The 14,158-nt window shown below is 42.7% G+C and overlaps 2 protein-coding genes across 3 annotated transcripts in view; one reads left to right on the forward strand and one right to left on the reverse strand.

Annotated features, from left to right (window-relative positions):
- Positions 1-14,158, forward strand: part of LOC122981346 (nuclear factor 7, ovary-like) — a 504,535-nt gene that overhangs the window by 79,313 nt on the left and 411,064 nt on the right. The window lies entirely within an intron of this gene.
- The window catches only part of pik3c2b (phosphatidylinositol-4-phosphate 3-kinase, catalytic subunit type 2 beta), a 56,448-nt gene that overhangs the window by 40,589 nt on the left and 1,701 nt on the right, over positions 1-14,158 (reverse strand). For both annotated transcript variants that reach the window (XM_044350019.1, XM_044350018.1), the window contains exons 2-5: positions 7,332-8,233; positions 5,556-5,656; positions 4,052-4,212; positions 3,842-3,962 (exon numbers count right to left, since the gene is read on the reverse strand). In XM_044350019.1, coding sequence (XP_044205954.1) covers positions 3,842-3,962; positions 4,052-4,212; positions 5,556-5,656; positions 7,332-8,159 — 1,211 coding nt within the window. In that variant the 5' untranslated portion in view covers positions 8,160-8,233. The remainder of the gene's footprint in view (positions 1-3,841; positions 3,963-4,051; positions 4,213-5,555; positions 5,657-7,331; positions 8,234-14,158) is intronic.

The following is a 14,158-nucleotide window of genomic DNA, read 5'->3' on the forward strand; positions in this document are numbered from 1 at the left end:
TCTTAAAATCGGAGACAAACAAACTGAGTTCTTCACCCAGAGAAGACGTGTTCATCGGGGTTTTAGTCAGACTTTACTGAATGTGTATATAAATGAAGTTGAGAAGTGAAGTCTCTGTTTTATGCTGATGATCTACTGTCTCCTACTGAACCAGAACTACAGCAACAGCTGGACAGACAGTGCTTTCAGAACTGGGCTCTGGCAGCAAATACAAAGAAAACTAATGTCATGATTTTTCCAAAGAATAAATATCAGTTTGTCATAAATAATCATATCATTCAACATAGTATGAGTTATCGCTGCTTTGGTATAAACATAACAGCATCAGGGAGTTTCAACATGGCAGTGAATGCACTACAAGAGGGTTTAACCCCTTAACATCCATCCTTTCACCTATTTGGCCTACCCAAATGGAAAAGCTTATAACAGAAGCACTGTGATGCCATGATGCATGTATTAGACTTCATTTGACATCTTCTAGTTTCTGGAAATGTGTTTGTTTAGCATGCGGCTAAAACACAAATAAAACTACATCAGTTTTTGGTCGTCGTCTATAATGAGTCATATATCAAGAACAATAATTAGGACATGCTTTATGCCAGAACTATGCAGAACACCATAAACCTTTAACCTGTATAATATTCCAGACCTCTAGGCCGAACCTTATGGGAGCTGGTTTATAGTTTGTGGTGTCACTGGTGTCCCTGAACCTCTCCAATCATCTCCAGTTGGCCAAATTGTGCCCATTGCTTTGACTCATTACTGTGTGATGCTGCCGCTTACAACTGGCCCGGTGGATGTTAAAGGGTTAAAATACGTGACAGTGTCATCCTGCTGTAGTGAAGTCTGGCGTCCACTCAGTCATCATAACTAAACCCGCTGCAACAAACATCCAACAGTCTTTACATGCACACAGAAAAAAAAAACATGCACACTCCAAAACCCTCCAAACCAAGAGCTGAGCCCAGAAAAGAGTCTCCTACGTCAGCTGGTGCTGAGACTAACTGCCCCTCTCAGACACACTCTGACCAGTCTGACCAGTCTCACACCGGCACTGCTTCCCAAACACCAATCACAGTCGACCAAACTATAACACAACGTAAAGAAACGTATTGTCAGGAATTGTGGAGCAGGTGGATCCAGATGCAGAAACCAACAGCAGGGCTGAAGAAAACCGTCTTTATCTGTGGGACCAGCAGGAAAACCACGAAGGAGGAAATGAGGACGTTTGAGACGTCTTTTCCTCTGAAGCGTGACGTGATGCCATCAGCTGATCACGGCCAATCAGCTGTCAGTCACTTTAACAGCTGTAGAGACGTTTCAGTTCCTGTCTGCACACATGAGATACTAACAAAGGTGCAGTTATCAGTTCCCCTCGCAGCCTGTCACCTGTTCAAATATGTAACGAGATCAAAGCCGACGCTCAGGAATTTACAGTCTGAACGGAAAGAAGAAGAAATATGTCAAATATAACTTTTACTTCATCCATAATAAACAGCTGATGAAAAGAAAGATCCTTCAAATAAACAAAGAAAGTTGTTTATGGAGAGGAGGAGAGGAGGAGGAGAGGAGAGAGGAGAGGAGAGAGGAGAGGAAGGAGGAAAGAGGAGAGAGAAGAGAGGAAGGAGGAGAGAGGAGAGAGAAGAGAGGAGAGGAGAGAGAAGAGAGGAGAGAGGAGAGAGGAGAGAGGAGAGAGGAGAGAGAAGAGAGGAGAGAGGAAGGAGGAGAGAGAAGAGAGGAGAGAGGAGAGAGGAGAGAGGAGAGGAGGAGAGAGGAGAGAGAAGAGAGGAGAGAGGAAGGAGGAGAGAGAAGAGAGGAGAGAGGAGAGAGGAGAGAGGAGAGAGGACAGAGGAAGGAGGAGAGAGGAGAGAGAAGAGAGGAGAGAGGAGAGAGGAGAGAGAAGAGAGGAGAGAGGAGAGGAGGAGAGAGGAGAGAGAAGAGAGGAGAGAGGAGAGAGGAGAGAGGAGAGGAGGAGAGAGGAGAGAGAAGAGAGGAGAGAGGAAGGAGGAGAGAGGAGAGAGAAGAGAGGAGAGAGGAGAGAGGAGAGAGAAGAGAGGAGAGAGGAGAGAGAAGAGAGGAGAGAGGAGAGGAGGAGAGAGGAGAGAGAAGAGAGGAGAGAGGAGAGAGGAGAGAGAAGAGAGGAGAGAGGAAGGAGGAGAGAGGAGAGGAGGAGAGAGGAGAGAGAAGAGAGGAGAGAGGACAGAGGAAGGAGGAGAGAGGAAGGAGGAGAGAGGAGGAGAGGAAGGAGGAGAGAGGAGAGGAGAGGAGAGAGGAAGGAGGAGAGAGGAGGAGAGAGGAGGAGAGGAAGGAGGAGAGAGGAGAGAGGAGAGGAGAGGAGAGAGGAGGAGAGAGGAAGGAGGAGAGAGGAAGGAGGAGAGAGGAGAGAGGAAGGAGGAGAGAGGAGAGAGGAGAGGAGGAGAGGAAGGAGGAGAGAGGAAGGAGGAGAGAGGAGAGAGGAGAGGAGGAGAGAGGAGAGAGGAAGGAGGAAGGAGGAGAGAGGAGAGAGGAGAGGAGGAGAGGAAGGAGGAGAGGAGAGGAGAGAGGAGGAGAGAGGAAGGAGGAGAGAGGAAGGAGGAAGGAGGAGAGAGGAAGAGAGAGGAGGAGAGGAAGGAGGAGAGAGGAAGGAGGAGAGAGGAGGAGAGAGGAGGAGAGGAAGGAGGAGAGAGGAGAGAGGAGAGGAGAGGAGAGAGGAAGGAGGAGAGAGGAGAGAGGAGAGGAGAGGAGAGAGGAGGAGAGAGGAGGAGAGAGGAGGAGAGGAAGGAGGAGAGAGGAGGAGAGAGGAGGAGAGGAAGGAGGAGAGAGGAGAGAGGAGAGGAGAGGAGAGAGGAGGAGAGAGGAAGGAGGAGAGAGGAAGGAGGAGAGAGGAGAGAGGAAGGAGGAGAGAGGAGAGAGGAAGGAGGAGAGAGGAGAGAGAAGAGGAGAGAGGAGAGAGGAGAGAGGACAGAGGAGGAGAGAGGACAGAGGAGGAGAGAGGAGAGAGAAGAGAGGAGAGAGGAGAGAGGAGAGGAGAGGAGAGGAGGAGAGAGGAGAGGAAGGAGGATCCTAACAACAACATACGACACAAAACATCACAACAACCAAAAGAAAACGTGAGACTGGAAATAATCAACATTTACTTTAACAAATTCAACTAAAAGAGCTTAATGAGCTCTCAACATTAAAACTACACACACACACACACACACACAGGATGTGCTGTAGATATATGATATAATATAGTTGTTGGAACATTCATGTTGTAGATATATGATATAATATAGTTGTTGGAACATTCATACTGACAGTTATTTTGAATGTGACAGGGACTCGTAATGTTTCCGTTCTGCGAGACTGAAAAACAAGAAAAACGTTTCTAAAAATGTTTCAGTGGGTTTTCCGTGAGGTCGGAGGAGGTTGTGTTTGTGTTGTTACTGAGGGGGGGCGCTATCACCGCTACACCCTCTAACAGCTGATGAACTGTTACCTGACAACAGTCTGCTGTCTGAACCCTGTTTGTTAAAGGTAGTGAAACCGACTTTACAGAAGTGATGAAAAGTTGCCGTTCAGGCGAGAAAAATAAAAACAGACAAACCACAGATTCGGGGTTTTCCATCATGAAGCGTTCTGAGTCACAGCTGCTCACCGAACTTCATCAACACGTCTCATGCAGATAATTAAAGATCTGATATATATTTAATATCAGGAGAGATTCTGATAAATATGTTTTACTTTACATTTTAAGCTGCAGTCAAATGAATGTAAAGAGATAAAACAGGTCTGATGATCAGCTCAGAACAAACACCTTCAGGATATCTGAGGGACGATAATGAAGCAAAAGCAGCACAGACGGCAGAGTTCTTACTTGTGGAGGAACTCGTCCTGTCCGCAGACCTTCAGCAGGTAGTCGTCCACGTCCAGGTGATCCAGGTCGTCCTGCGCGTAGCACAGCGTCTGATAGATCAGCAGGTCCACGGTGGACGAACCTGACAGACAGCGAGGACACGCCGAAGGTTATTTCTCTCTGAGATGTGTCACACATCTACAGACCCGACATCCACACGCGGCGTCTTACCGTCGCAGGTGAAGGTGAGCGGCTCTCTGAAGTGCTCGCTGATGATGGTGACCTTCACGCTGACGCCCAGACCCTGATGCAGCTCCTCATGGCCGACCGACGGAGACCAAACGAAGCCGGCGTTCTTGGAGCGGTCGCTGTGCGGGTACGCCGAACGCAGGCTGCGGAGAAAACACACGGACGGCAGTCAGTGACGTTTCTACGGTCTTCAAGCAGAAGATCATGTGACCGTCTGCAGGTGTTTTATACCTGCATGTTCACACTACACTCCTCACATCAGAGGAACTCTGGGAACCAATGTTCTTCTTCTATCTTCTTCTGTTTGTTTACATATATCTCTCCCTCCAGGATTTCACTGTGTTTTTCTGATTATTGACGCCAAAAATGTTTGATTCTGCAGCAGCTTTACTCAAACATTTGTGATGTTTTATGTCTCTTTGTGGTAAAATTGCAGGAAAATGAAGAGTCGTATGTAACGACTTCCTGCAGATCACAGAAACAACACAGCTGAACATGAGAACCATGAGGACTCAACGTTCTATAAAACAGAAAATACTGTACTTGAGTTCCATTTATAACTTTTATTAAATAAACTTTCAGCTCAACATCAGCAGCAAATAAAATCATCAATAATGTTATTAAAATAAATCTAGTTGGATGTTTGAGGCAGATTATGTCTCCTGACTCACTGAATCAAACCTCATCTGGGAACATTTGGGAACATTCAGGAACATTCGGGAACATTTGGGAACAGTTTTGCTCGTCTATGGCATCGTGTTTGTTGACAGGTGAGATTTGTCGTCACACCAAACGCCACGATTGGTCCAAACCACAAACAGCTGCTGATTCAGACGTTTCATGCAGAAAAGTTGTGGAGATTTCTTAAATTTGAGGTAATTATTGTGATGTGACAGTTTCCTGGAGGGAGTGATGATGTCATGCTCATTAATGTGAACATTTGTATGTATTGATCTGTAGATGTCGTGTGTTTGTCCTGTACATATAATAAATTAAAATGAAATAAACTAAACATACTGAGAACAAACAGCTGATCTGCTGTCATGACCACAGCTGCAACAATTATTTTCATTATTGATCAATCTGTTGATTATTTTATTGATTATTGATTAAGTGTGTGTGCGTGTGTATGTGTGTACATAAGTGTGTATGTGTATGCGTGTGTGTGTGCGTATATGTGTGTGTGTGTGTGTATGTGTGTATATAAGTGTGTGTGTGTGTATATATGTGTGTATGTGTGTTTATATGTGTGTATATATGTGTGTATGTGTGTGTGTGTGTGTGTGTGTGTATATATGTGTGTATGTGTGTTTATATGTGTGTTTATATGTGTGTATATATGTGTGTATGTGTGTGTGTGTGTGTGTGTGTGTGTGTGTGTGCGTGTGTGTGTGTGTATGTGTGTGTGTGTGTGTGTGTGTGTGTGTGTGTGTGTGTGTGTGTGTGTGTGTGTGTGCGTGTGTGCGTGTGCGTGTGTGTGACTCACACATCCAGCATGTGGCAGAAAGCCGCCACCTCCTCGTCTCTCTCCTCAGACACTTGGAACAGTTCGTATCCGAACCCGTTCATCCTGGAGCCCAGAGACACCTGTCAATCACACACAGAGCCGACCAATCAGAGGACAGTATTCCCAGAGCCGAGCCGGGTCTCAGGACTACCGCATCGCTAACCGTCTCTCATGTTTGACCGTGTTAAAGTGTTTTTAACTCGGTGGGCGTCGGTGAGGAAATGTGAGCTGCTTATCAAAACACCATAAAGTCATAAAACTGCAGCAGGAAACGATCTGTTTCACTGTGTCAGCAGGATTCAGAGCTGCTGCTGCTGCTGCGGCTGCTGCTGCTGCTGCTGCTGCTGCTGGGTAAAGATATCACGATGATCACCTGACACTTTATTCACTAACAGTCTCTGCAAAAAGTCCAAATACATCAAAGTCAGTTTAAACTCTGGAGACAAAAGTAAATTGTTTCAAAGTTAAGACTTAAAATGACTTAAAATGACTTAAAATGCAGCTCAGTGTCTCATAAAATATAATAAAATGATCAATAAAGTTCATGTAAATGTCACTCTGAGTTTAATTAGACGGTTTAATCACATGATCGATGATGAGCAGGAAACATAAACATCATCAGGCTTCAGCTACATTTAATGTTTCACATCATGAGACAGAAATATCTCTGATCTTCTTAAAAAAGTCCCCTATGATAATTCCTACATTTATTTATAGCTTTAACTTTAACCTTTAAGTATTTCATCATATTTATAATGACAGCTGATAATATTTCTTCATATATTATAAAACATCTGGTCACATGCATGAGTGAATATGTCTCATATATATAGTTATATTATTTATATCTAAAAATAATATATAAAAAATTAAATACATATAATGTATATATATATTTATATATGTATATAATTTATATACATATATAAATATATGTATATAAATATATCTGTATATATGTACACTGATTTTTGTTTATTGATTGATTAACAGTATATCCTGATATGTGTCTGTGACTGTTGTTTATTGATTAACAGTATATCCTGATATGTGTCGCTGTGTTTGTTGTTTTATTAGCGTAGAGTGAAACTCTGCTGGAGCCACTTTACTGAGACAATAACACAAACAGAGCTTTTGTTGTTGTTTACTTCACTACATCAGTAAACACCAGTTTGTGCTGGTGTTTTCAGTCAGCAGTTCTGAACCCGTCAGTGACTCCGAGTCTCCTTCCTGCTGTCAGTCGTGTTGCTGTTGTTGTTTCCAGCTGGTCCGACCGGTCAGACCGCTGACGGCGTGTTCACTGTCAAACTGTGACCATGATCAGTTTCAACACGCCGGCAGAGAGCCGGGAGGAAATGTTTGTTTATTCACACACAGCTGGAGACGTCAGAACCGTCTGAATACGAGCTGCAGTGAGTCTGATATTAACTCTTCAGTCGGATCGTTCTAACCAGGAAACCTGCTAAGTTTGGTTTTAGCCTTTTATTTAGAGGAAGTTGTTGCAGGTCTGTATTGATGTGTTTATTGATCCCTCCAGCAGTTATTTTGTGATTATTGGGGCCAAAAATGTTTGATTTTGCAAACATGCAAACTATATTGTAATTTGTTGGCCACAATAACCAAAAAAACCTGTGAAATCCTGGAGGGAGGGACTAATGAACACGTGACATCATAATGACATCACATGGCTGTATATTATAGGCAGTGAACACCACTCAGTTGTCACAGCAACCAGAGAAATGTAGGGGTTCTCACCGGGTCTGCAGAAACCCGCCGCTGGTTCTTGTTGCTCTTGGGAACCGGGACGTAAGTCCTGGGCGGGACCTGAGGGGGGAGGGTCTTACTCCGAGCCACGGGCTTCCCTGATTGGTCCCCGTTGACCCTGCGACCTCGGGGCCCCTGCTGGCCGTTGAGGCGGGACAGTGAGTCATTGATGTTGTCGTAGTTCAGCTCCCCGGAGCTCACTTTGGGCCGATCCACGTCAGGCGTGAACAGGTTGACGTCACGAGGCGCGACAGACCCCCGTGGGGGTAGGAAGGGGGGGTTCTCGGGCCCTGACAACGGGGGGAGGGGGTTTCTCGGTGGGATGGCTGGGGGGACGTCGTCTGGAAGAGAGGGGAAGCCTTTAGGTAGAAACCCTGACCCAGATCCATGTGAGTCCCCGAGGCTGTCCAGGATGTACAGGGACTCTTTGAAGCCTCCCTGAGGGGGGGGCACCCTGGCTGGGGGGGAGCACGGAGACTGGGACCCTCCAGGCTGGTTCAGGGAGGAGTCAGATCCAGAGAGGCCCCTCTGTAGGCCTCCTCCCGTGGGGGCAGGGTGGGGCTGGTTGGGGGCAAGGTGGGGCCGTTCGATGGAGGGTACCGGGCTCTTGGAGCGGGTCTGGCTGGCGGTTCTGGAGCCAGCCTGGCCGGTCATGGTCCCGGTCTGGGTGCCACTCTGGTCCTGCTTGAGTCTGGAGAGGGCGTCGTACTCCATCTGCAGGGCCTCGGCCAGGACCAGCTCCTTCTGACTGAGACCCAGAGCCTCCAGGCAGCCCCAGCCCGCCTCGCCGCCCTCCTTCTGGGTCTGAGCCGCTGACATGATGTCTCCTCAGATGGGGGGTGGGGGGGCGAGCTCTGCAGAAGTGCTGCTAACAGAAGCAGCAGGAGGAACCGCTGAGGACAGAGAGACACAACACAGTCAGAGGACGTGATGACATCATCAAAGACTCAAACCGTTCCACTAACACCCCGAAGCAGACTGAGGGCCGGTTCAGAGCCGGTGTCTAATCTCAAACCAGTTCTTCACATTCCAACAGCCAAACAACCGGCTCTCGACAAGACAAACTGGTTCCAGAGTGGAACCAACTCTTTGCTGGTCTAGAAGATAGAAGCAGGAGGAGTGGGGGGGCGGGATTATCAGGACCAACCAAGAACAAATCTCTGGCAGAGATTCTGAGCCAGGCTGAAAGCTGTTCATATGTCACTTTATTAAGTTTTCATATTTTTTCAGGTGAGAAAGTAACGATGTAGATTCTCAATATGTGTTCAGTTCATCCAAATAACTGTTTGGAAATTTGCTGCGACGTGTTTTGGAGATGTGAAGGAACCACGAAATTAGCACCAGACAGCAGCCAAAAAACCCACGGTGATCTATTGATTGGCTGCTAATTTGAACATTCATAAACATTCATATCTGTTCGTACCCGTTTGTAACCGTTCGTAACCGTTCGTAACCGTTCGTATCCATGTTTTTATGTCTTTTCATGTGAAGCACTTGCTGCATGTAATTTATTGTGTTGTAAAGCACTTTGAGTTGCATTTTGTTAATGAAAGTTGCTACTTAAATCAAGTTATTCTTACTATTATTATGATGTGATACAGTCTTCAGTGTGTTGATGTTATACTTAATGGTTCATTGAGTCGACAGTCTGCAGTGAACATGGCTTAGATGGTAATGTAGTCCGCCATTGTTGTTGTGTTTAAAGTTCTTCTTCTCCTGCTTTTATTGTTTCATGGCGGGTGGTAACCAGCGTTACGGTGCTTTATCGCTGCCCACTATGTTACAGTATGAAGTGGTTGAAGTTAGCGTTGCTAGGAAACCGGAGGCGACTTTACTCTCCAGCCTGTCGAAAAGCAAACTGGTTCTCAGTAGGTTCACTGTGAACCAGCACCAGGTTCCAGTTGGTGTAAAAGAGGGTTAACACAATGCAGCTGTATCTCATCAACGTTAACTCGAACCAGGCTTCAATGATCTCGCCGTGCACGGAGGATATAAACAGCAGTGATCTTCTCAGCAGCACAACGAACCTGCTGATGGAACGATGAAGAATATAAAGGAGTCTTCACTGCCTCAGTTAACAAGGCGAGGGAGACGGATCAGCACACAAATCACTGACAGATTAAATGTGTAAATTATATAAACCTACGGAGGAGGAGGAGGGCTAAAGGTTAGAGGAGTGAGGTCACTGGTTCAATCCTCCAGGATTGTAATGGAGTATTTTTACTTGGCTGTATTGGTACTTTTACTTAAGTAAAGGATCTGAGGACTTCTTCCTTCTCTGGTATTAAATAACCTCAACTTTAAATCTTAAATCTGACTCCAGGATGAATAAATTTTCTTTATTTCTCAATACTGATGAAGCTTTTGTGAGTCTGACTGGTCGTATTTGCATGACAGCAGAGGCAGTGAGACAGAGTCTCTGTTATAAACTGAGACGTCTTTGTTGAGCCGCGGGGACGTCCCAGTTTAAACCTTTTCCCAGTTTAAACCTTTTCCCAGTTTAAACCTTTTCCCAGTTTAAACCTTTTCCCAGTTTAAACCTTTTCCCAGACTCCCACAATAACAGACTGGATCTCGATGTGTTTGTGTCGCTGCTGCAGCCGAGTGTGAAGGAAGGAAACACGACAACAATAAGAAGGAAGGAAACCAAACTGTGAGGAGGGAAAACCAGCAGAGACGTTATTAAAGACTCGTTACATGAAGCTGTAGATGTTTAAATCAAAGCAGGTCCCGAGAGGGGGGGTGGACAAAAAAACTGAAACACCAGACAGTCTAACTGCATCCAATAGAACCGACCTGCACACACGTTTACACTCGGCGAAGTAAAGAGAAGCACTGACGTAGAAATCTTCAGACCGCTACTGACACATCGCTGTCACCTCATTATCAATCAATTTCTAGATTAATTGATTAGTTGTTTGGTCCATAAAATGTTGATCAATGTTTCCCAAAGACGACGTCAGTTTACTGTCACAGAGACTAAAGACACATTTAACGAGCTGCAATCAGAGACTTTGGACTTTTTCTTAGTTGCCAAATAATTCTGATGATCAACTAATCAATGAACTGATCATTGAGACTCAAATCTGTCTGAACTGTTGAACCTGATCAATAACATCTCTTATACAGGATCAATCACAACAACAATAAACTGTATTCTGTCATTTAATAATCAATGAATCATTTTAGTCGTTAATATAACTGATCAGTCCGTCAATCAGTCAATCGATTAGTTTATTAATAGAGAAGATAACTGGCAGATTAATTAACAGATATGATCGTTAGTCTCAGCTACAGATGATCTCTTACAGTCTTCTTCTGTTGTCGTCTTATCGTCTGGACGGTTTAATCATTAACAGACTGGTCAGACTGGTCAGACTGGTTGATTATTGATCGTCTGAGTCACTTTACACTGTTGGACTCTGATGTTGTTTGGGAGGGGGCGGGGTTGACCTCTGACCTCTGACATCATCAACGTATGACAGCTTGTGATCTGGAAAAGTACAGACGGGCTGTTTACTGGATAGAAACCAGTTGGGAGACCAGTATCACCAGTGTTTTATTAAACCATCAAAACCTTCGTTTGCTTATTTTCATAACATGTGATGATGTTCCGAAGTCAAAATAATGACGAGAGAAATGAAAGTATTTAAATATTATTATTGATCATGTTTACAAGCTGAAACTGAATAAAGTTTCTTCTTCATGAGTAAAATATTAACTGTTTATTTCCCTGTTAATGATCATTTCCTGAACTTTGTAAAGTCATATAGATTAATCATTGATCATCCTTCTGACGTTCAATAACAATGATTGACAGCGTTTCCTGCTGTAATAGTTCTGTCATAGATGCAGTGAGACGGTTTCAAGATTAATAATAATTATTTTCATTATCAATTAACCCGCCGTTCATTTTCTGGATCGTTTGTCTATAAAATGTCAGAAATAATTTTAAAAAGTCTTCAAAAGTCATAAAAACGACAGAAAAGCATCTTCTGATTATTTTATCAATTAATCCATAAACTGATTTATATTCAAATGTTTATTATCATTTTTTAAGTTCTCGTCTTTAAATATTTTGTTTAGTTTGATCAAAAGTCCAGAAAATATTCAGTTTACTGTCGTGTGACAAAGAAAAGCAGAAAAGATTTGATTTTCACTCTTAAAGTGACTAAATTGATGATTGTTTATCAGAACGGTTGCAGATGAACTTCCTGTGGATTACTGGACAGATGTTTGCAGTAAATATCATCAATGATATTTGGATTTATTTTGTTGAGTGAAAGATGAACCAATAAATCAATAATCATGATGTGCAGCAGCACATGTGAGTGTTTGTGTTGTTGGGGGGAAGTGGGACACAGCTGGTTTATTCCTCTCTGTGGAGGGGGGGGGGGGGGGGGTCATGTCCTCCCCTCCCCCCTCTGTGTCTGTCGGCTTTGAAACAGAGACGAAGGATCAGAAGCTGCTTCACACAGACGTGAACACAAAGATTTACTGCTTCACACCGAACGAACGAACACGACACCATGCAGCAGAAGCACATACATATCAGCTTATTAACCAATCAATCAATCAATCAATCAGTCAATCAATCAATGGATGTATAATAACAGCTGGATGTATAATAACAGCTGGATGTATAATAACTGGATGTGTAATAACAGCTGGATGTATAATAACAGCTGGATGTATAATAACTGGATGTATAATAACAGCTGGATGTATAATAACTGGATGTATAATAACAGCTGGATGTATAATAACAGCTGGATGTATAATAACTGGATGTATAATAACAGCTGGATGTATAATAACAGCTGGATGTATAATAACTGGATGTATAATAACAGCTGGATGTATAATAACTGGATGTATAATAACTGGATGTGTAATAACAGCTGGATGTGTAATAACAGCTGGATGTATAATAACTGGATGTATAATAACAGCTGGATGTGTAATAACTGGATGTGTAATAACAGCTGGATGTATAATAACAGCTGGATGTATAATAACTGGATGTATAATAACAGCTGGATGTATAATAACAGCTGGATGTATAATAACTGGATGTGTAATAACAGCTGGATGTATAATAACAGCTGTATGTATAATAACTGGATGTATAATAACAGCTGGATGTATAATAACAGCTGGATGTATAATAACTGGATGTATAATAACTGGATGTATAATAACAGCTGGATGTGTAATAACTGGATGTATAATAACAGCTGGATGTGTAATAACAGCTGGATGTGTAATAACAGCTGGATGTATAATAACTGGATGTGTAATAACTGGATGTGTAATAACAGCTGGATGTATAATAACTGGATGTATAATAACAGCTGGATGTGTAATAACTGGATGTATAATAACTGGATGTGTAATAACAGCTGGATGTATAATAACTGGATGTATAATAACAGCTGGATGTGTAATAACTGGATGTATAATAACTGGATGTGTAATAACAGCTGGATGTATAATAACAGCTGGATGTATAATAACTGGATGTATAATAACTGGATGTATAATAACTGGATGTATAATAACAGCTGGATGTATAATAACTGGATGTGTAATAACAGCTGGATGTATAATAACTGGATGTATAATAACAGCTGGATGTGTAATAACTGGATGTATAATAACTGGATGTGTAATAACAGCTGGATGTGTAATAACTGGATGTATAATAACTGGATGTGTAATAACAGCTGGATGTATAATAACTGGATGTATAATAACAGCTGGATGTGTAATAACTGGATGTATAATAACTGGATGTGTAATAACAGCTGGATGTATAATAACAGCTGGATGTATAATAACTGGATGTATAATAACTGGATGTGTAATAACAGCTGGATGTATAATAACTGGATGTATAATAACAGCTGGATGTGTAATAACTGGATGTATAATAACTGGATGTGTAATAACAGCTGGATGTATAATAACAGCTGGATGTATAATAACTGGATGTATAATAACTGGATGTATAACAACTGGATGTATAATAACAGCTGGATGTATAATAACTGGATGTGTAATAACAGCTGGATGTGTAATAACAGCTGGATGTATAATAACTGGATGTGTAATAACAGCTGGATGTGTAATAACTGGATGTGTAATAACAGCTGGATGTATAATAACAGCTGGATGTGTAATAACTGGATGTGTAATAACAGCTGGATGTATAATAACTGGATGTATAATAAGAGCTGGATGTATAATAACTGGATGTATAATAACAGCTGGATGTGTAATAACAGCTGGATGTATAATAACTGGATGTATAATAACTGGATGTATAATAACAGCTGGATGTGTAATAACAGCTGGATGTATAATAACTGGATGTATAATAACTGGATGTATAATAACTAGATGTATAATAACTGGATGTATAATAACAGCTGGATGTATAATAACAGCTGGATGTATAATAACTGGATGTGTAATAACTGGATGTATAATAACTGGATGTGTAATAACTGGATGTATAATAACAGCTGGATGTGTAATAACAGCTGGATGTATAATAACTGGATGTGTAATAACAGCTGGATGTGTAATAACTGGACTAAAAATGTCGGCCTTTCAGTCCTATAGGAGCTGCTCGGCTGGCGCATACACCAAAACAGTTTCTAGCTTCCGCGTTGTGCGGCGCACTGAATATGCTCAGCAGTGTTTCCCCCGCTGGCCCCGCCCACAAGTTCTCGCCATAGACTTTACATTGTGACGACGTCACAGATTTTTAAATCACTTTTCTTGGCTCTTACAAATATAAAACCTCCATGGAT

This window comes from Thunnus albacares, chromosome 4 (assembly GCF_914725855.1).
Source record: "Thunnus albacares chromosome 4, fThuAlb1.1, whole genome shotgun sequence".
Classification (NCBI taxonomy): domain Eukaryota; kingdom Metazoa; phylum Chordata; class Actinopteri; order Scombriformes; family Scombridae; genus Thunnus; species Thunnus albacares.